Source organism: Zeus faber (assembly GCF_960531495.2).
Source record: "Zeus faber genome assembly, chromosome: 16".
NCBI lineage: Eukaryota > Metazoa > Chordata > Actinopteri > Zeiformes > Zeidae > Zeus > Zeus faber.
The window spans coordinates 8,266,779-8,288,159 of record NC_137202.1 but is presented as its reverse complement, the minus strand read 5'-3'; the positions used below and the strand labels follow the sequence as shown (position 1 = coordinate 8,288,159).

General features: G+C 41.7%; 1 protein-coding gene across 1 annotated transcript in view; it reads right to left on the bottom strand.

Moving 5' to 3' along the window:
* Window positions 1-1,737, bottom strand: part of nkx6.2 (NK6 homeobox 2) — a gene marked incomplete at both ends in the record, with an annotated part of 2,119 nt that extends 382 nt beyond the window's left edge. The window contains 2 exons of the mRNA XM_080016851.1: window positions 695-864; window positions 1,323-1,737. Of these exons, the coding sequence (XP_079872977.1) occupies window positions 695-864; window positions 1,323-1,737 (585 nt within the window). The remainder of the gene's footprint in view (window positions 1-694; window positions 865-1,322) is intronic.
* Window positions 1,738-21,381: the final 19,644 nt, after the last annotated feature.

Here is a 21,381-nt window from a genome sequence, read left to right as displayed (position 1 = left end):
TCGATAGTTAAAAAAAGCACGGCCCGAATAAAACAGGCAATATCGCAATGATATAATAATAACAATAATAACAATAATAATAATACAAAAATAATGATAATAATAATAACAATAATAATAATACAAAAATAATGATAATAATAATAACAACAATAACAATAATAATAACAACAACAACAAGAATAACAATAATATTAAGAATAACAATAATAAAAAAATAACATCAATAGGAAGATTATCAATAATAGCAACGAATAATAATAATAATTTGTATTAGTATATTAATGTTACAACGTTAGAATTATATAATAGTAATAACCATAACAATATTAACACTCATAATAATAATAATAATAATAATAATAGTAACATTTTCTTTAGTACTAGTAGTTATATTATTAGAATTTATTACTATAATTATGATTTAATTATTTTAGTATTAGTTGTATTATATAATAACAATTGTATTATAACAATGCCAATATTTATATTAATAATTATTGGGTTTGCCGAAAAAACATTCATTTCAGTGTGATTTAAAAATTCTGGGAAATGTCCAGTCTGTGGATTTTATTTATTTTTAAGCCAGTTTTTTTGTTGTTTGTTTTATTATCAAACTTCTGTGGAATACATTTTACATTTGCCCAATTTAATAATAAAAAAAAACAAAAGCCTTCTTGCCGCGCTGTCTCACCTTGACTTGGCTCTCCGTCATGCCCAGTGAGTAGGCCAGACGGGCTCTCTCTGGACCCGCCAGGTACTTGGTCTGCTCGAAAGTTTTCTCCAGTGCAAAGATCTGCTGCCCTGAAAAGGTGGGTCTGGAATGTTTCTTCTTCCCGTCCTTGTCCAGCATCATGGCTTGATCTAAACAGGAAAGCAACAGGGGTTATTATTTTCACAAGCAACACAAACCGCATGGACGCGGAGTTTGCTGACTATGGAATTCTTACAGACAACATTGTTAATTGTTGTGTAATAAAAAAAGTATTACACATATTCATGAAAAAACTAATAATGGTGCTGAGAAAAATAAATGTCAAATCAATTGTCCTTTGGTGTTTATGAAATAAAGGTGCACAATTTAAGTTGGGCAAGAGCTTAAATATATTATAGGTTTAACAAATTAAAGCATTTTTTTTTTTCTTCAAAGTTGATGTAATGACTCCCGTCCAATTTGTTTTCAGTGTCGACGCATGATCCTGTGCAGTCATTTAAAACCACTGCTTCCTTACAGTAGAACCGTCTCCCACAACTTCAGCTTCCATCAGATGCGTTTAACGACGACGACGACAACAACAGCAACTAAGACAACACGCACTTACTCGGACAGGGGACTCTGGGGTCCCTCCAGGGGGATCCCTGCATCACCCCGGGCCAGAAGATGGGCGCCCTCCCGGGCAGCTCCGTCAGGGGCTTGGGGTACCGCGACACGGCGGCCGGGTTGAAGTACATTCCCGCCGTGGCGGTCAGGCCGTTTATCCGGGGGAAGCCCGACAGCAGCTGCCCGGCCATGGTGATCGGCCTGCCCAAGATGTCACTAATCCCGTGCGGGGTCCCCATCGCGAGGTTCGAGTTGAGCGCGCCGAGCGGCGGAGCCTTGAAGCCGGCGGGGCTCTGCAGCGCGTAGGGCAGCAGCGAGCTCTTCATCTCGGTCATGTTGTGCAGCGCGGCCAGCGGCGTGCTGCCCAGGACGAAAGCACTCTGCCGGTTACCATCCATCTGCCCCACCGCTAACATCTGGGAAGATCAACCGCCAGGTTCGGTGCACAAAAATGGGAAAAAAAAACAAAAAAGCAAAAACAAAACAACAACAACAACAACGACAACAACCGCGGCGCTCGGCGGAGCTGGAGACGCGTCGCGCACGGGCGGCCGGCGCCGCGTGTCCAGAGCGGAAGTGTCCCGCGGGGGGAGAAAGTGACGGAAAAAAAACCAAAAAACCCCCAAAAAAAAACTGCGGAGACGCGGAGACGAGTCGGCGTCGCCGCGCGGGCTCCGGCAGAGGTCCGGGTGCGGGTGGGTCCGCGGGGGCTTCTCGCCGCGTCTGGTGGGACCGTGAGGCTCCTTCCCGCTCAACCGACTCCGGCGCTTTTGGATCCGCGTGGATTCGAGACGCGACTGATAACGGCGCGGCCACCTGCGCGCGCCCGCTCCCCATTGGGCGCCGCCGCGCGAGGCGGAGCAGCTGATTGGAGGAGGCGCCGCCGCCGCGTTGCGCGTCCCGCCGCGCGCACCAGGCCGCGCTCCGCTGCGCGTCTTTTTTTTTTTTTACCGCGCGTCCAGTCGCGACGCGCCGCGCGCGGCGGAAGTCATTGTTTCGGGGACGCGACAAAAAGATTTATTTACTTTATGAGCCATTAGCGCTGACAATGTCAGTGCATTAAAAACTCACTGTTTCCACTTTCAGATCAGATCAGATCAGGAGGATTACAGAGAAAAAAAAAGAAAAGCACTTTAATTATGGATGGACAATAAAAGGACTCGTTCTGCTTGACATTTCCCCCTCATCATTTCACAGTATACACTAAATATTAAAATTACAACAGCGTCGTGGTGTCATTGTGCTTTTCTTTAACCACAGGAAGGACAACTTTCATTGTTGGAATAAAAAAAAAATGAAAGCAAGTTTTTCCTCACAGTTCATCTTGTCAACCATACAACGGTAGTTTTGTTTGTTGTTTTTTTTATAGCCCGCCGCCCATTCATTTTATTGTCGTATTCATTATTTTCTTGTGAGCCGCCATTAGGATGAGATGAGTCATTTGAACACATTTGGTTTGATTTGACTGGAATCCGCGGCGGCTTGTGATGAATTGCTTCGTTAGAATGAGGCGTCGAGGAGCTCAGCCCGTCGCACCGACGCCGCTGTTTCATGAACGATCACTCCTTTCGACTCCCACAGGATCCTGCAAATGCTCAACGAGGATCCATGTTGATTTTAAGCGGTTTTCAAGGAGAAATATTCGACCGCATTTCGTCCACCCTGACCGCTTTTGCAATAATGGCCATTTGCAAAATAATTGTTTCATTTTATTTTATTTATTAAAATAAAATTCATTCAAATGTGTATTTCTTTCGACAATTAATTAATGACATTTATTTATTTCGTTTTATTTGGGCCATTCTTTAAAATGATCAACCCTTATTAAAATTAAAACATTATATTAACAGATAATATATTATTCATTTGAGTGGCAATGCTTCCTACTCGAATGGAAAGTTGAGTAAAACAACTGTTGCAGAAGCAATTCCCCTTCTTATCTGCAGGGTTTAGGGAGTCATATTTGCGGTTCATCACATGACATTTTGTTGAAGTTTTTCCACAACAGAAAATTGGGTAAAACAATATGTCGGTCGCTAGTCTGCAAAAACTGCAAAAATTGTAAATTGCCAATTCTACTATTGCTACTACTACTGTTAATTCCACTACTACTACTACTAATACGAATAAAAAAAAACCTAATAATAATAAATCATATATTCAAATACATTCAATTACATTCATAGGTATCAACAGAAATCAATACATATGTAAAATTCAATTATACATAGGCCCAACTGTAACCAGTAATAATAATAATAATAATAATAATAATAATAATAATTTATTATTATTATTATTATTGTTATTATTATACACAGTGCTCTTAATGTATTTCACTTGTTGCTTCTTGGTGATAATCAGTTTTAAAGTTAATCTCGTTTCGACTCAACACAATTCATTTTTAAACGGATGCTCCGTCCTTCTTTAAAACCTGGATAGTGATATTGGACTATTTGTATATCGATGACGCTCATAGATCGACACAAATAAGAGTAAATATATGACTAAACGCGCAAAACGGCTTGAAGATGATGTTCTATTCCCAGTTTTGTACTTTAGAAGGGACAGAGAATCTTAAAGGTAGTCTGATAAGAGTTACGAGACCGTGTCAAATTCACCATGAAACTGATTTGTTTAACAAATGTTTACCATATATATATATTTTTTTTTTGTGTGTGTGTGTGCGTGTGTGTGTTATATCTTTACACACACAAATTGACTCTTCAGAGTTTTCAATACATATTATTTTATACTTTGTTATTTTGTCCCTGTCATACAACATCTTTAAAAACATATTTTTTACAGTCATCCAGGTCTGTCTATTTTATTTGCTCTATTTTATTGCGTCTCATTTTTTTGGAGCGTTTCGATCACAAACGGGGACAAACATATTGTGGTTAGGCGCGCCCTCTGGTGGCCGTAACCGGAACTGACTGCACGTAAACCCTTTTAAGTTTCTATTTAAATTTCAATAAACTTTCATTACGACGTGTGGAACCAAAACGATGAACACACAAGTCTCCTAGTCGGCCCTTGCGATGCTAAGTTCCTTCCCAGAGACAGTTAAAGACGAGTTTACCCTCAAAACGGCCTTCGCAGTTACGAATCACAATAATTGATTATTGAACATTGTAATCGATGGCGTCATTTGCACAGCATTGGAATATCCCAATGAACGACGTCAGAACTATGCAGAGCAGTGCGTTGCACAACAATGACCCAGTTTAACTTCTTTCTTTCCTTCTTTCTTTCTACTGTAATCTCTTTAATGTTGCTCCAACAAGCCACAGATGGAGGTTGTTTACGTCCAACTCGATATATTTTCTGTTATTTGCCGACAGGGAGTGAACAGCATTGCTCAAACGCACAGACTTAAGCAAATAATTCCATTTTAATTCGGTTTTCACCTAAACTTTTAATATGCAGACTCCGTTATTGGGTTATTTCTCTGCATTTTACAGCGGCTGTTCTATCCTACATACACAAAATGCATATGTCTGCAAACATCGAACAGGCAACGGAAGAAACCAATTTTTTTAAATATATATATTAGATATATGCGTCTTTCCCCAATACAACATCTACTCACATGCCTCTTTTAAATAATCCATTCCCAGAATTCCGCTCCGTCCCCTCCCACTCCAGATACAGCTCAATACCAACACCAGACACTGGAGATACAGGAGCTCCTTCCTCCAAACCCGACGTCTTCACTTGGACCTTCACAAATCACAAAGAATGGTTTGTCATGGCGTCACAAAGAGTCACGACAGAGTATGAATGATTATTGTTAAGCTAATTCAGATGAGCGTGTTACTTGTTTTTGGTTTTTTTATTACTTACTTGTTAAACGTATTTATTGACTTATTTGATTCACTTATCCATACTTTGGTATATATATATATATATATATATATATATATATATATATATATATATATATATATATATATATATTCAAGATTCAAGATTCAAGATTCAAGATTTTTTATTTGTCGCATACATATACATACTTCCATACATATATGCAGTGAAATGTAATAAATGCAGTGAAATGTAATATATGCAGTGAAATGTAATATATATATATATATATATATATATATATATATTCAAGATTCAAGATTCAAGATTCAAGATTTTTTATTTGTCGCATACATATACATACTTCCATACATATATGCAGTGAAATGTAATAAATGCAGTGAAATGTAATATATGCAGTGAAATGTAATATATGCAGTGAAATGTAATATATATATATATATATATATATATATGATTATTATATATCAACATTTTCCGAATAAATCTAGTATTTTTTTTCTTACTGTAACTGTAGCATTTACATTTTTCTGTTCTACTTTGCTGGTTGCATTCGTCCTCCTTTCTATTCTCATTTGCTTTGGCCATGTGAACGTATTTCCCCCTGAAGCCCATTGAACTGACCTGACATAATTGTTACTGGCAGTAACTCTGAACAGCCTCGACGAACTTGCGTGCTTGTTTTGTGTGTGTGCGTGTGTGTGCGTGTGCGTGTGTGCGTGTGTGTGCGTGTGTGTGTGTGCGTGTGCGTGCGTGCGCGGGTGTGTGCGTGAGCGCGCGTGTTGCAGTTTAGTGCACTACCACTAGAGGGCAGTGTCACGGTGAGAAGGAAGTTGCAACGCTTCTGAAGAACAGCGGCAACAGGGAAGATTCAAGATTCAAGATTTGTATTTGTCACATACATATACAAACTTTCATACATACATGCGGTGAAATGTAATGTCCTACAAACAAACAACATCCTACAAAAGCAAAAGGGCTCCAGCTCGACGGTCCCGGATCCCGATATATTCATTCCGCCCCATTTCAAACACCCTGTAATTCCTCCACGGACCACCAGGCGGCGGGGCAGAACTCCAGAGTTGTGGACTGTGAGCCTGAGGGGTCTCGGGTCCTCCAGGGCGCTGCCCTTAGCGAACGCTCCTTTCATGCGGAGGGTGTGAGTCCTGCAGACGACCACTAGATGGACACACATATCAAGTGAAGAGTCCAGGTCCCTCTCCAGGCCCCTCTCCAGGCCCCTCTCCAGGCCCCTCTCCAGGCCCCTCTCCAGGCCCCTCTCCAGGCCCCTCTCCAGGCCCCTCTCCAGGTCCCTCCTGAACCTCCAGGACTTCGGGTTGACCCATGTTTATTTGTTAGTTAGTTAGTTAGTTAGTTGGTTTCTTTCTTTCTTTCTTTCTTTCTTTCTTTCTTTCTGTTTTTTGTTTGTTTCTTTCTTTCTTTCTTTGTTTTTTGTTTGTTTGGTTCTTTCGTTTGTTTGTTGGTTTCTTTCTTTCTTTCATTCTTTGTTTGTTTGTTTCTTTCGTTATTTGTTTGTTTGTTTTCTTTCATTCTTTCTTTCTTTCTTTCTTTCATTCTTTGTTTGTTTGTTTCATTCTTTGTTTGTTTGTTTGTTTGTTTGTTTGTTTCTTTCGTTTGTTTGTTTGTTTCTTTCATTTTTTGTGATTTTCTTGTTTCTTTCTTTTGTTCTTTGTTTGTTTGTCTCTTTGTGTGTTTGTTTGTTTGTTTGTTTCTTTCTTTCGTTTGTTTGTTTCTTTTATTCTTTCATTCTTTGTTTGTTTCTTTGTTTGTTTCTTTTATTCTTTCATTCTTTGTTTGTTTCTTTGTTTCTTTCCTTCTTTCTTTGTTTCTTTCTTTTGTTTGTTTGTTTGTTTGTTTCTTTAGTTTGTTTGTTTGTTTGTTTGTTTGATTCTTTCATTTTTTGTTTGTTTGTTTGTTTGTTTGTTTCTTTCCTTCTTTCTTTCTTTCATTTTTTGTTTTTTTAGTTTGATTCTTTCTTTTGTTCTTTGTTTGTTTGTTGGTTTGTTTCTTTCTTTCTTTCATTTTTGTGTTTTTTGTTTCTTTTGTTCTTTGTTTGTTTGTTTGTTTCTTTCTTTCATTTGTTGTCTTTCATTCTTTCGTTGTTTGTTTGTTTGTTTGTTTCTTTCTTTCCTTATTTCCTTCTTCATCTTTTTCTTTCTTTCTTTCTTTCATTTTTTTCTTTGTTTGTTTGTTTGTTTGTTTGTTTCTTTCTTTCATTTTTTGTGTTTTTGTTTCTTTCTTTTGTTCTTTGTTTGTTTGTCTCTTTGTTTGTTTGCTTTTTTGTTTCGTTCTTTATTTGTTTGTTTGTTTGTTTGTTTCTTTCTTTCTTTCTTTGATGTTTGTTTGTTTGTTTCATTCTTTGTTTGTTTGTTTCTTTCTTTCTTTCTTTCTTTCTTTCTTTCTTTCTTTCTTTCTTTCTTTCTTTCTTTCTTTCTTTCTTTCTCTCAATGGAAGCCAAACCGTCTTTCACATTGTCTGACTCGTATGTGCTTGTTTTCTTATGCGGCCTCCTCCCAAATCCCAAATTAAAAAGCAGCATTACAGGGTGGATCCGTGGGGCAGTAACGTGGGGGACTTGAAGGAAATGAAAGCACTGGGTGGTTTGCTCCAGGTAGGATCCACCACTGTTCTATTTCCAAACCGGGGCTGACTCTGATTTAGTAAATATCATCCCTGGAAATGCCTCTCCCTCTCCCGTCCCCTCACGTTTATTGATTTTTGGAGGTTTGGGGCGAGCATGGGAACCGCTCTGTTGTTGGCTTACAGACCAGCACAAATCTTTTAAAAGAAAGAGGAATTAATACTAACCGTCTCTGACAAAACTGCGGAAATGTAGGTACTTAAGAAATAATCCTGCAGCGTGTTTCTTTCTTCCTGTGTGTGTGTCCACGGTAGCTTGACTGTGCTGTAGGCTGCGGTTTGCGATTCGCTCCGCGTTCCTCCAAACAAAATCTGGATGTATTTATTGTGTTTATCTTATTTTATTTTCCGACGTTTACATAATTGAATGAAACAAAACAGCCCCGAGCCCCGCCGTATCCCCCGGTGCTCCAAGCTCCACACTGCTCCGGACGCTGCGGTGAAAGTCGGAACTAACTCTGAAATAAGGCCTTGTGGATTTAATATGAGTGAAGATTGAGCAACTGGATTGCTTATTTCTCCTCAAATTTGTTCGGAAACCGATTTTGGGGGGCTGATTAGGTGAAATCAGTTACAGAGAAATTAATCCGAAGTAAAGCTCAAACCCCATTGGCTCACAAACCTCGGGGCCCCAGGACGGTGGCTCCACCCGCAAAAATACAGCCCGTTTTGGAACACAATGGTTTTGAGGTTACAAGTTCAAGTTCAAGTTCAAGTTCAAGAGGTTATTTGTCACATACATATACATACGGTCATACATATATGCAGTGAAATGTCATGACACCCGGTGATTATGCACAATAAGCTCTAAAAGCTCAAAAAAAACTAAAAGTACTAAAATGTGCGTAACCGACACGAGGTGCTCGCGCAGGCGGCTGCAAGGGGGCAGAGCCACAATCACGATTCTGGGTCCTATAATTATATAATATAATTAATTGTCTGTGTTGTATTAAATATACATTTAAATCCTCCTAAATGAACTCGAAATACAGTATTTGCCTTAATACAGTATTTGCCTTGCCCCGCCTCTTGACAATATTGTTTAAAAGTTTAAAATTGATCAGAAGGTAAGTACTGGAGGTAAGTCAAGGTAAGCTTACATAATGCTCTAATGCATAATCTGAGTGGTATTTTCAGTAAAACAAATTCAAAAGCATGTTTTGGGGACCTCGGAGACAACACTGTATTCTCACTGTATGCTCCTTTTCAACAAGCTGACATATTATGTTAACTTGTTGAAAAGGAGCATAATACAGTCACTTCCCTTTAAATGCCTCCCTTGACTGAGTGACATCGATTGTGTCTACAAACCAGGGCAAACACAAAGAGTCCAAGAGGAAAACAACCATCCCAGCTCCATCCACCGCTGAAGTCACCGACTGTGGAGATGTTATCAGGGGGACATTTCATGGTTTTCGTGGAAAGAAGAAGATCTGAGGTGGCGGCGGTGGGAGGAGGAGGGGAAAAAAGAGATTCAGGCGAAAGCAAATTTTATTCAAAGCTCTGATAATGTTGATTTGTTAACCCCTGGCTGCCTGTAGAAATGCCACCGAAGCAGGGATTGTCAATTTGTGATTTGTGACAACAACACGTGTCATGTTGCCTAGCGACCTTTGACTCCTTTGATGACTAGAACTGCACCGATCGATCGACCAAATCGGCCGGTTTTTCAGCTCGATCGTACTTGTAATAATGCTCCGATTCTCAAACCTGATACCAATGTAATGTAAAGTAGTTGCTTAGTTGACGCTCAAAAAAAAGAGAGAAAGAAAGAAAGCAAGAAAGAAAGAAAGCAAGAAAGAAAGAAAGAAAGAAAGAGAGTTGTTGGATTTGATTCAGCTGGTTTAATGCATGGGGAGTGAAGGAGGACTTCCACTGAACGACAATGAGAAGAGTCGGCCATTTATTAATATTACGGCCCAAATCGGAATCGGCAGGTCAGACTAATAGAAAATCGGAAATCGGAAACGGCCAAGAAAATTGTAACCGGTGAATCTCTTTTGATAATGGCTCACTGGGACAGGTGGGGAGGCTGAGTGGCTTGTGTGTGGTATTAAATTTGATAACAGGATTTAACAGGATCCTGTGCATAGAATCGCTTTTTGTACATTCTGAATTTATTAATTTATTTGTCTGGCTGTTTTTGTATCTTTTGGCAATCATTTGCTGTGTGTTGAGTAGGATTGTACTGATGAACTGGTATCTTTTAAGTGATCAGTGTCACTCAAACTAGGCCCAGAGGGAAAGGAATTTCATCTTTAACCAACAAACATGTAAGCGTGTGTTGTATATCAGCTTTTTTTGTTTGTTTTAAAGGTGGTTGAGAGCAGTGGTGCACAGAGCAATTTAGGGGCAGGGGCGAAAATAGGAAACAGGTCACTCCGCAGGGGAGAGTTCTCCCCCTCTGGGAGCTGGAGAAATTTAGCAGGATACACCATTTCCTGAAATCTAGTGAGCACCCAGAGGGAAGACAATGACCGTGACTGTATAAGAACTGAGAGTCTTCTATCTTAAGAGCACCTTTGAGGTCACTTCATAATGTTTTCTCTGTCGTAGGGGTGTTCTAGAGGTCACTTCATAATGTGTTCTCTATGATAGGGGTGTTCTAGAGGTCACCTCATAATGTGTTCTCTATGATAGGGGTGTTCTAGAGGTCACTTCATAATGTGTTCTCTATCGCAGGGACAACCTAGAGTTATTTTTTCCCCATCAAAGTCACCGCTGTTACTTTAATAATATGACTGGAGGAGACAACGTCACTTGGTAAGACTCGGTAGCTCAAAGAGATGAGTTGCCGTAGTCAAGTCAAGTCACACTTTATTTATAAAGCGCATTTCATACTAGGACAACACAATGTGCTTTACAAAGGAATACAAAAAAGAAAGAGAGAACGTAGTTGTCAGCTCATCATTACAAAAGAATGCCCCTGAAACAACAGCAACAACCAAAGCAACAGCGACAATAAAGACAACAAAAACAACAATTAAAGCTACTCCAACCACAGTGGCAACAACAGCAACAGCAGCAGCAACAGAAAACGACAAGAGTAGCAACAACAGCAGCAGCAGCAGCAGCAACAGAAAGCAACAAGAGCAGCAACAACAGCAGCAGCAGCAGCAGCAACAGAGAACAACAAGAGTAGCAACAACAGCAGCAGCAGCAGCAACAGAAAACAACAAGAGCAGCAACAACAGCAGCAGCAGCAGCCACAGAGACAACAACAACGCACACGCAAAGACGTCACCGGACACGCAAAGATGTCACCGGAACCGGCAGTGGTAGCTCTGTAGTCAGGCTTGAGGTTTTGCTGCCAACTGAGCTTTTGAAAGGCAGCACTCCAAGGGTGCATTTTGAAGCACCCGGCGACCAGGGTTGAGTGTGAAGGTGACCTTGCGGCATGACAGTTCAGACGATGATACGATGAGATGATTGGAGGAGAGGACCATGGTCAGTGTGACTTATTGCTTCAATGAGATATCCTGGTGGAAGCTCAGGACTTCAGGTTTGGGAAGTTCATGGTTGGATGCTGAGTGAGCATTTCAATGGCAACACCCCGAGGGAGTTTTTAAAAGCACCTGCACACCAAGAACAGGCGTGAAGCTGGGAGGTAGTTGTGAGAAATGTATCACATCTCTGTCTGGAACAGTTGTGAGTTGAGACACTGATGTGGAACAGTTTATGCTTTACTGATTAAAGCTGGCTTCACACGGTGCACGCATCCAACAGTCGGATCCTCTCCCTAGCGGCCGTCGGGTGAACTGAATCTGGGTTTTGCATCGAATAATATGTCAGATACAATGGCAGAGCAATTTTTTCCCACTACAACAACAAGTACTTTGATCAGCGAGACATTTTACCATTTTCCATAAATGGGAGAATAAAACGTCCTTCACATAGTGTTTGCAATCCACTTATATGAAAAGAGATTTATTGATACTGATCCAACATTAACTTTTATATGTCATTATTTTTTATTTACGTGACTTATTTACTTCGTTTTATGCCCAGTTCCAAAATAAAATTGACCGATGTAACTTCATTCCGGAGCCTAAAAGAAATTCCAGGAAATTCTGCAGCCCATCATAGCTTTTCACGTGCAGGATCCAACACCCCATAGGAATGAATGGATTCCGTGTGAAGGAAGCTTGAGGATGTCCAAACACAAGCCCTCACAAATGAGAGGAATTTGAGTTAAAAACAAGTGTCAATTCGTCAAATATAGAAATGGATCCCATGTGCCATTTGTATAAACCTTCAGATCAAATGAAGTTTAGTGCACATCATTACGACCGTCCCTGCGAGACAGTGATCCAAGCGTGGATCTTTTGTTTTACGGTCCTGGATTTTGCGCTTTGTCCAAACATTCTACATACTTGATATTGATGTAGGCGCCAGCTGTAAAGCTGAGTTTTCTAAATATCTAAGATACTTTCAGTTGCATTTGACAAATTTATAAAACAATAATAATAATAATAATAATAATATGATGTGACATTGCATTATGGGCCAAATTTGAGGTTTCCTGAGAGTCGGAGGGAACACTCCAGTGAACTTGACTTGCATGGATTTTCGATTTTGAACCGACATTCTGTGAAGTGTTATCTTTGACGTGCAGTTCCAGTGGGATTCCCCAGCGAGTCAGGGCTGCTGGGACATAAAGAGCACGAATAGGACACAACCATGTGCATTTTTCTACAAATTAACAATGTAATGTATGTAGCTAAACAGTTTGTGGGACGCTGATTCATCATCCACTAAGATTTCAACTTCAGGAACTTCTCACTTAACGACCTACCTGGTTAACGACCGTTCAGGGGGTCAGAGGTATCAGGTGGGAAGGTCCACAGGGACTTGGGAAACACAATCAAATAAAACACAATGAAAATAAAGCATTTAAGCACATGTTCCTGTGACAATCAGAGAAGGGCTAAACAAATGGCTAGTAGGAAATGATGTTAGTGATGCATTGTTGCACAATGCTGACCCAGCAGCCGTGTGAGTAGTCAAACAATCGGTGCGACATCGGGTTCCAAGCCCGTTCCAGCCATTTCTCTGGCTGTTTTCATGGACTTTTTTTTATTGAGCAGTGAAATTAAATATATGTCAATCACCAAACATTAACCTTTTCCCCAAAATGTTAATGTCTTGAAAAAGAGAAGGTTGTGAGAATTCTGACAGTTCATTTGTCAGTGGTGTCCATGCAAATGATGTCTGTGTCCTTTCGGTGAGTCACAGTTTTAGCAAACACAGCTGGAGAAGAAATAACACTTCTTCTCCACTGCTGGTTTGTTGTTGTAAAAAAAGAATGAGAAGAAAAGCCTTACGAGCAGTGCTGTCCAATTCAAGGGGATTAGACTACACCATTTTCAGACACTAGAACCATAAAAAACAGAATAGTCTTGGAATGTAATGTCAAGGAATAATAAGTGGCAAAGCAAATGGAATACCTGTGGTGCGTTTTTTTAAAATTGGTTTACAACGTTTTTGAGCGGAACCGACAAAAAGAAAAAGGAAAAGTGTGGCTAAGGCTAGGGTGACCACATTTTCAAACCCCAGAACATGATAAACCAGGACAAAAAAACCTGACATCTTAGTGTTTTTAGTCCCCCAGGACTCTGGACACCCAGCTCAAAACCGGGACATCATGGACAAACTGGGACGTCCAGACAACGTAGCTGATGGCAAGATGAGGATAATATTTGGGTTGGAGATGAAGTGCCAACGTCAGAGCTGAGATTAATGTGTCGGGCAGATACCAGGGTTACGGAGGGAGAGCGCCGTTTAGAGAAGGACGTGGAGATCCCAGCGGCTCGGCCTCAGGGGGGTCAGCGCCCACCAGGCCTTGACAGCCCCCCAAAAAACCCAACGACAAAATGCACAAACTTTTTGCGTGTTTTGTGCCGGAGGACATGTCCCCCGCCGTCCTTAGGCTGGAGGAGGGCGCTCGCGTCTCACCGCTGCAAATAGGAAGTGAGAGAATTACAGGCAGATGAAGTTCCTTTGCCCGGGCAGCAGTTTGCCCGGATTAATTAAGACAAATGAGTTGGATGTCGTCCTTGCTTTTTTTTTTTTGTTGTTTGTTTCTGGGTCAGAACTCCTTGTTACCTGAACTTCCTGTTTCAGCTCTTGCTACCAAAGTGAATTCCCCGAGGTGCGATATGGCCGAACTAGATTTTTAATCAATGCTCTTAAGAAGCTTCTCTCTGGCGACTTTATCGTTTTAGGAGACAATTAGTGTCTGGGGTTTATCGATCGAGAGCGATGTCTGGGGGTGAGGAGTGGGGGAGTGGGAGAGAGAGGGAGAGGGGGAGGGAGGGGAATGGTTGGGGAGGGAGGGAGAGATGTCCACGACACAAGACTCTCTGAAGAAGCAGCCGCCAATCCTTTCTCATCCCAGTATTCCTGCGGTCAGCTCGACAGCTCATTTGCTGCCTAATAGAGATGAAGTGGCAGGGACAGTTTGAGGAGAGAGAGAGAGAGAGAGAGAGAGAGAGAGAGAGAGAGAGAGAGAGAGAGAGAGAGAGAGAGAGAGAGAGAGAGAGACCTGTGTTGGATTGAAGAGGATGATGAGGATGAAGGTCTATGTGTGCATTGGGGGGGTGAAATGAGTTACCTCCAGCACAACACGAGGTGGGACCAAACAGTCCAGATTATTAGGCCAATTCTAGGCCTAATAAACTAAACTAAACAGAATGATGAATAAATTGTCTTGTCTGTCTCTACAAAACTAGTGCTGTGCCTGCTGAAAACATGCCTGTTCAGAACGGGCTGCATTTGTAGGGGTGGGTGGATCAGTACCAAAAGTATTGATACGACCGATTTCCTCACTTGCGCTTGCTTGGGGCCCGTCACTGTGAGGTGAACTGGGAGATCCTTTCCGCACGCACGTTATGTGCATGGCCACGTGCAACACCGGCAGAAAAGCGACCAATGAAAACGACCCGATGGGCGTCCCTGATCACCATTTCTCCAAACAAAACCGATGTTAACAGTTTACAGACCCTGGTATCACTTGGTATCGGATCTAAACCAAATATTGTGGTATCGCCCACCACGTTTGAAGCGTTCTGCACTGCGAGTGTAAGAGACTCAGTCGCAGAGCCCTGAAGCCCCGGCCCGCTGCTGCACAGAGTGGAGCGGCTCACTGTTCGCCTGATCATTAAAAAGTTTATTAATATTACACGTGCCGCCTGTCCAAATTGCACCAAATTCCCCACTGCACGTCCTTGGATGATAGGTTGTCGAGATAATCAAAGGACATACAGTACATACAGACATACATACAAATGTTCCTTCCTTTATTACTTAGACTAGTGCATGTCCATTCAACATTTAAGACTTCCTAAAACATTGTTATGGCACAGTTTAACAAAATGTATGGACAACTTTGCAAGAAAAAGCACCAACTGTGAAAATATATGTATATTAGAACTTCAGGAGGATCAGCTGAGTCCAGGTTTCTTCCAGCAACGATTTAGTCCTGTTTATGCAGACTATAAATCCTTAATCCCGTCAGCACCTCTTTGTAAACAACATTTCTTATGCTTCTTCTTTGTCTCTTCATCTTGAGCAAGAATGTGAAGCCCGCTTAATCTGCCAACCCTGCTGGCCGCCTTGTAGCACTATCCGTGGCTCAAGAAGTCTCTTGTGCAGAAGATCCCAACACGGTGTAGTGACTGCCCCTGAGACTTATTAATGGTCACGGCAAAGCCGGGACTCACCAGAAACTGCCAATGCTGCTATTGCTGTGACTGTATGGATATTTTCTTTTTGCGGTGAAATGCAACATATTATGTTATTGAGTTTACGACAGGGGGTAAGAGAGTGAAGGAATATGTGTCCCCATCACGCACGGTGCTTATTTAGTTACATAAGGAAACAGAGTAAAATTAAATAACCCACTTCTAAATAAAAACACACTGATTTGGCGCACCATTGCTTGTGATATAGTTATTTTTACGATGATATATTGAGGGGGACAGCTTTCTGTTTTTCCGAGGAAGGGCGGGTCCGGACCCCCCTGTAATTTCCTCCCGTCTGTGCCCTGTTCATATTTGCATTGAACAGCCGAATCCGATTTGACCGACAAAACTCTGAGTCAGGTACAGCCCTAGAAATAATTAATAATAATCAGACACCCACAAAATAAATGCCCTATGTTTAATGGACTGTCCCGCTCCCTCACGCGTGGCGTGCAAAGCTGAAGTGACGAGTGGGGGTGGACTCAGCAGAGCAACTGAAAAGTTTCTCCGGATGTCCTTGAACACAGCATGGAAGACATTCAATGATGATTATTTAGCAATTATTATTGTGTTCATATTTTATATCCTTCTGTAACTTTCACCAACAAAAGAAAAAATAAATAAAATGATATGGGGTGATGACAGTAATGAGCTCAATACCGCAATGACATCGGTATTGCGTTATTGCAGTTATCATCACAGCCCTAGAAGCTGCAGAGTTAATTACCATTAACTCTGCAGATGTTGTCAGATGGGCTCATGGTGATGCATGGAATGAAGAGTGTGTATCCAACGTTGACACCAAACACAGATATTGCAACCAAGAGATGGGGCAGGATCTGATCTATGAGATATTTTGCCCCATTGCAGTGTCCATTGTGCTGGCCGAAGTTTTGAAGTAGCAAGATCACCATTCCCACCTTTTAGAGTGATCTGATGGAGAGGCATACCAGACGGGCAGAGGGTATGTAGAAACTCAGCCGCGGTACACATGTCGAACCTCAGGCTCCACTGTGTCCACACTGTTGCAAACATGCTCCTCTCCTGGAAACGTCTCTGTCATGTCCCCGTTCACCTTGTCAACTTCAGAGTTGGTCGGGCACAGAATGACGCGCTCACATAGGCAACTTGGGGTTTGCAATGTTGGTCCGGATGTCCTGATACACCCAACTGACGATGTCCTTGAGTCTTTCACCGGAAGAGTGAGTGATTCGCTGAGCTCAATAGCACATTCACCCTCCTCTGGAATCACAGGAGTCTTTACCTCGCCAAGGTCCGGCAGGAATCTGGCAAAATGTGCTTCATCTTGTTGCTTTCCAGCAGCCTGAGTAAGACTAAGAATCTCGACATTCCTCCACAGGTATGAGCTCTTCAAGCACCTTCCTCCTATCTTAGTGCGGCCACCATGGGCACAACGGTATGTAAGTGCCTCCAGTCACCATTGAATACCATGGTGATGCCAACAAATGGCTTCTCTGAACCCAGGAAAGACACTCTTTTGGCACTCTTCCACCGCATGGAACTGGCCCAGCTCAACTTGACTCTACTCGACTCTACTCAATTTTTACACCAGGTACTCTGTTTTCCACTGCAGAAGTACCCATAGTACCCATAGTACCCAAACTGCAATTAGGTTATCTTCAGCATGACACACACAGGAACAATGGAGGCTGTCGACTGGTTCTTGATTCTCGGTGTGTGGCTGGATATGCTTTTCTGGTTTTCTCGGCTTACGATACGAGGACGATGACTACGTATTTTCTTTCTTTCTATTTAAAAAAAATAATAATCTCCCCTCAACGATCTCTCTGCTTGGCAATCTCTCTGAGCGATCCTGTTCCCCATTTCTCAAAAGAAACATCAATATTAAGTGTGTTTTATTTTTTTATTTTTATTGTAGATGTATTTATTTTCCTAATTGAATGAAAAAAAAAAAAGTCTTATGTGGACGAAACGTTCCCAGTCCCTCTCTTACCCGTGTCGTGCAATGATGATGCTGGGTGCGGACGCAGTGACGCAGATGCAGTGAAGATTCCCTCTGACCAATCAGAAGTCTGGAGTCCTTCACGTGACAGAGTATTGCCTCAGCTCGCTTGGAACCTTGACAGAGGCGTTACCAAAATAAGTACCAGGTACCAGGAATTATCCATGTCTTTTGCCCAATGGAACGGTGAGTAGAGTTGAGCTGGTTCCATGCGGTGGAGAGGTGCCATTAGTAACTCAGTCGCAGAGCCCCGGAGCCCTGCCCCACTGCTGCACAGACCTGGGCAGTCACATGTTGTTTATTAATATTACATGTGTCGTGTGTCCAAATTGCACCAGATTCGACACTGCTCATCCTCGGGTCCCCAGCAATACATCCGCCAAGTGTCAAGTCGATCGGATGAACGTTTGTCAAGATGATCAAAGGACAGACAGACAGAGATTCCTTACATTAAAGTTAGATAGATATTTTGATTAATGAATCCCATAATATACAGTTTAAATAAACGTAAACATATAACACTTTGAATTGTAGTAGCCTTCTCCCCCTATGACAAAAGAGGAGTTGGTAATAATGTTAATCAATGCATTTTTTACACTGTTCTGGACCCAGTATCACAAAGCAGCAAATGGGTAAGTAAACAATACATAACTTTGTTGAAACAGCATTGTTCATGTTCAAATGAATAAAATAAATGGAAAATGCTATATTGGGATGGCAAATTCAAAACTTGGAAACAATGTTTTTGAGACATTCTAAACTGTTCGCTCAACACTGGCCTCCACTGGCAAAAACTGTTGCTGCAGCCATTTATTATACGTGTGGAAGGCTCAGGAATACTAGACCATTGAACAATTTTCATGCAGACACATTCATATCATTACTAATTTATTTAGTTCTTGTATGATATGATGATGCTGATGGTCCTCTCCTATAGTCAGCTTGTTGTGGTTCACATGCCTGTGTTTTGATGTTGTTCCTCTTTGTGCGAAACACGTTTAGAGTAAAGCTTTTTTTTTATTTTATTCAGAAACAATTCATTTATATATTTTTTCATTTAGAAATAGTCACATTCGTTTTTTAAATTTCATTTTCACAAGAACCAAAGACACTTCCTTCGCTTCCTCCTTTTTCCATCTTCATCCCACAGCCCAGTGACCGACTGGGATGAAAAAACGGCCCCGGCGTTTGCAACAGGGTAGGCCCTATTTTCAAACTCAACACCAACCCCGGTCTGGCTCTGCAATGTTTTCTGTGTCGTTGGCTGACTCGGCGCCCACGCTAACATGAGTGCTGTGAGCTGAAGCAGCGCTGTTGGTGAAAATGTTTAAAGAAAAAAAAAAGGTTTTTTTTGCAAATTTTTCACTAACAGAGCTTCCTTTGTTTTTTCCCTTTTTCTCTCTGTCAACCCTTGGTCCTTTTGATGCCCCGATTTGTTGTCTCTCACCCTGGCGAGTGGCCACACTGATGTGACGTTACATCTCATACCTGCTCAATTTCCAGTGTCCACCCTCACTTGAACCCTTCCAAGTTACAAACAACATCCACTCCCTGTCCAGAACAACAAGCACTAAACTTGCCGTGAGCTCAGTCTAGGTAAGCAGCAAAAAGAAATAAAAACAATAATAATAAAACCAAAAATAAAAAAATAAAACAGATTCATTTTATTTAGTTATGCAGCACCGTTGTCCATCCACTCGCAATTCATCATTTTTTCATCCAGTTCTAGATCCAGCAGAAAACAATCCACACCAATACACAGACTTCATCCACAGTGGAAGTCAAGATGCTGGTGTCGGCACCAAAGATAAAGACAACAATGCAACTTTGACCATAAGACCAGTAGTAGTCCGGTGTACAGGTCTTCCTGGGTCTACCAGCATCTGACCACCATAACCCGACTTTGGGACCCGCACCCACTTCGGACCCATGTCTTATTATCATATCAGACACGCAGTGGGTTGGTTCTGTAAAATCGAGGGATAATTGGGACCGGGTATTAAGACATTATTTTAATAGTTGGTTCAAATCGGATCTCAGGACAAATGCCCTGGGTTCGGGTCTGGATTTTGGGACCCGTGAAGACCTCCAGTCTGGTGTCGGCGGACATGGACAAAACTTGTTCAATCCACGGCACATATATGTAAGAAATGATACGTAGTCTCCATTCATAATGTACATGTACGCAAAAGCAGTACGGTCCCGCGCCTTTCCACCGAGATGGCGAATGAACTGCACATGCGCACAACTGCCAGTCAAACTGGCGGACATGCCCAGCACTCCACAGCTCATCGAGCGTAGCGCTCTCTGCTCCCGACAGCGCTCCAGGAGCATCGAGATGAGGGGTGCTATCGTGCTAAAATAACTTTTTTAATAAAAACCATCAAAGAGAAAATTATTATTATTATTATTATTTAAATTATAATTATAATTATTTTTTTATCAATGCATATAACCGATTCTGAGTGGCCCAAGCGGCCCATAGTAGGGCGGTCTTTCTGGCATTAGCCCAATTGCCACATGGCCAATCCAACATCATTTTTTTGGGGTGGGGGTGAGGTTTCCTGTGGAAATAGGAGAAGGAGCAATGATCCATATTGTGAAAGCCTAAAGCTATTGATCACCGCAGATCTCAACAGTATCTGTGCGGCTGCAGATAACGAAAGAGGCAACAAGGGAACTCTCCCCCGCCACCCACCGTCCTTTTAGTGATATTTTAGTCCAGCTCAGCCAATACCTCATTGTGAGGTCTGACTGCAGTATCTGAAAACGAGGGGATTGGCTGGATCCTGTTATTAGACACTGTTGCATTCAGACCGACAGCTAATTGCTTTATCTCCCATAGCTGGCTCATGTGCTGACTTTTGGGGTGAATGAATATGAGATAAAAAAAAACAACCTAGAGGGACTTATTTTCACTCCTTTGTTGTTCACATATTGTTATTTGGATTTTGGGCAGACTTTAACCGTTTCCTACTTTCTGATGGCTGGTTGGCCAAAATTTCAGAGTTGATAATTATAATCTGTGTGGAATTCAACAATGTTTATTAAAACTATCGCAACAAGCGATTGATGTTACCCTATAGGGTATTGCTCGGATTATTTTTTTTCTTGGTGTTTTTCAGGATAAAAGTATCTGGAACATGACAACCACAGTACGCACAGACATGGTTGAGGTGTTGTTAGAACCGTGATGTTTCAGACGTCTTGTCGTTTAAGCTTGATCAATATCGATGTACATTTGGAGCAGAAATGAATGAAAAACTGTTGTTTTTTTACCTGATGTAGAAGAATGTTGGCATGAGTTTCAGGAGCGGGGAGCTGTGTGACATCATTGTGGCAGTTTCGCCTGTCACATGCCACCCGAGTGGCGTTTTCAGGGCCCTCCAGCACAGAGACACAGACGATGTGGTTTCAGACACACGTTTATTGTAGCGAGTGGGCTCGGTGGAACAAGCCCTGGAGCGGATCTCCAAGGGCTCGTCTCCTGTGTGTGTGGGGGGATAGGAGTTTTACCTGTTGCCCATTAGATCAATCAACAAGCAACAGGTTTGCAGCCACACTGATCCTGAGCCCAATTACATAGACCCAGGACAGACGTGGCTGCTAAAACCACACCATCCCACAACACAGTCATCATCCAAAGTTATATAAGTCCTAGCTTTGTGTCTCGGAAGTCATTCACATCCAGCCATTTGCTCCTTGTGAACTACATAGTGTTGGCTACACATAGACAGAGAATTTGAGCTGATGCTGCGTTTAAAAGAAACTTCGAAAACTGTGACTTGTGCTGCCTTTTACAAAACCCTGAAAACTATAATCGGTCACAGAAGGCGTCTTCGTAC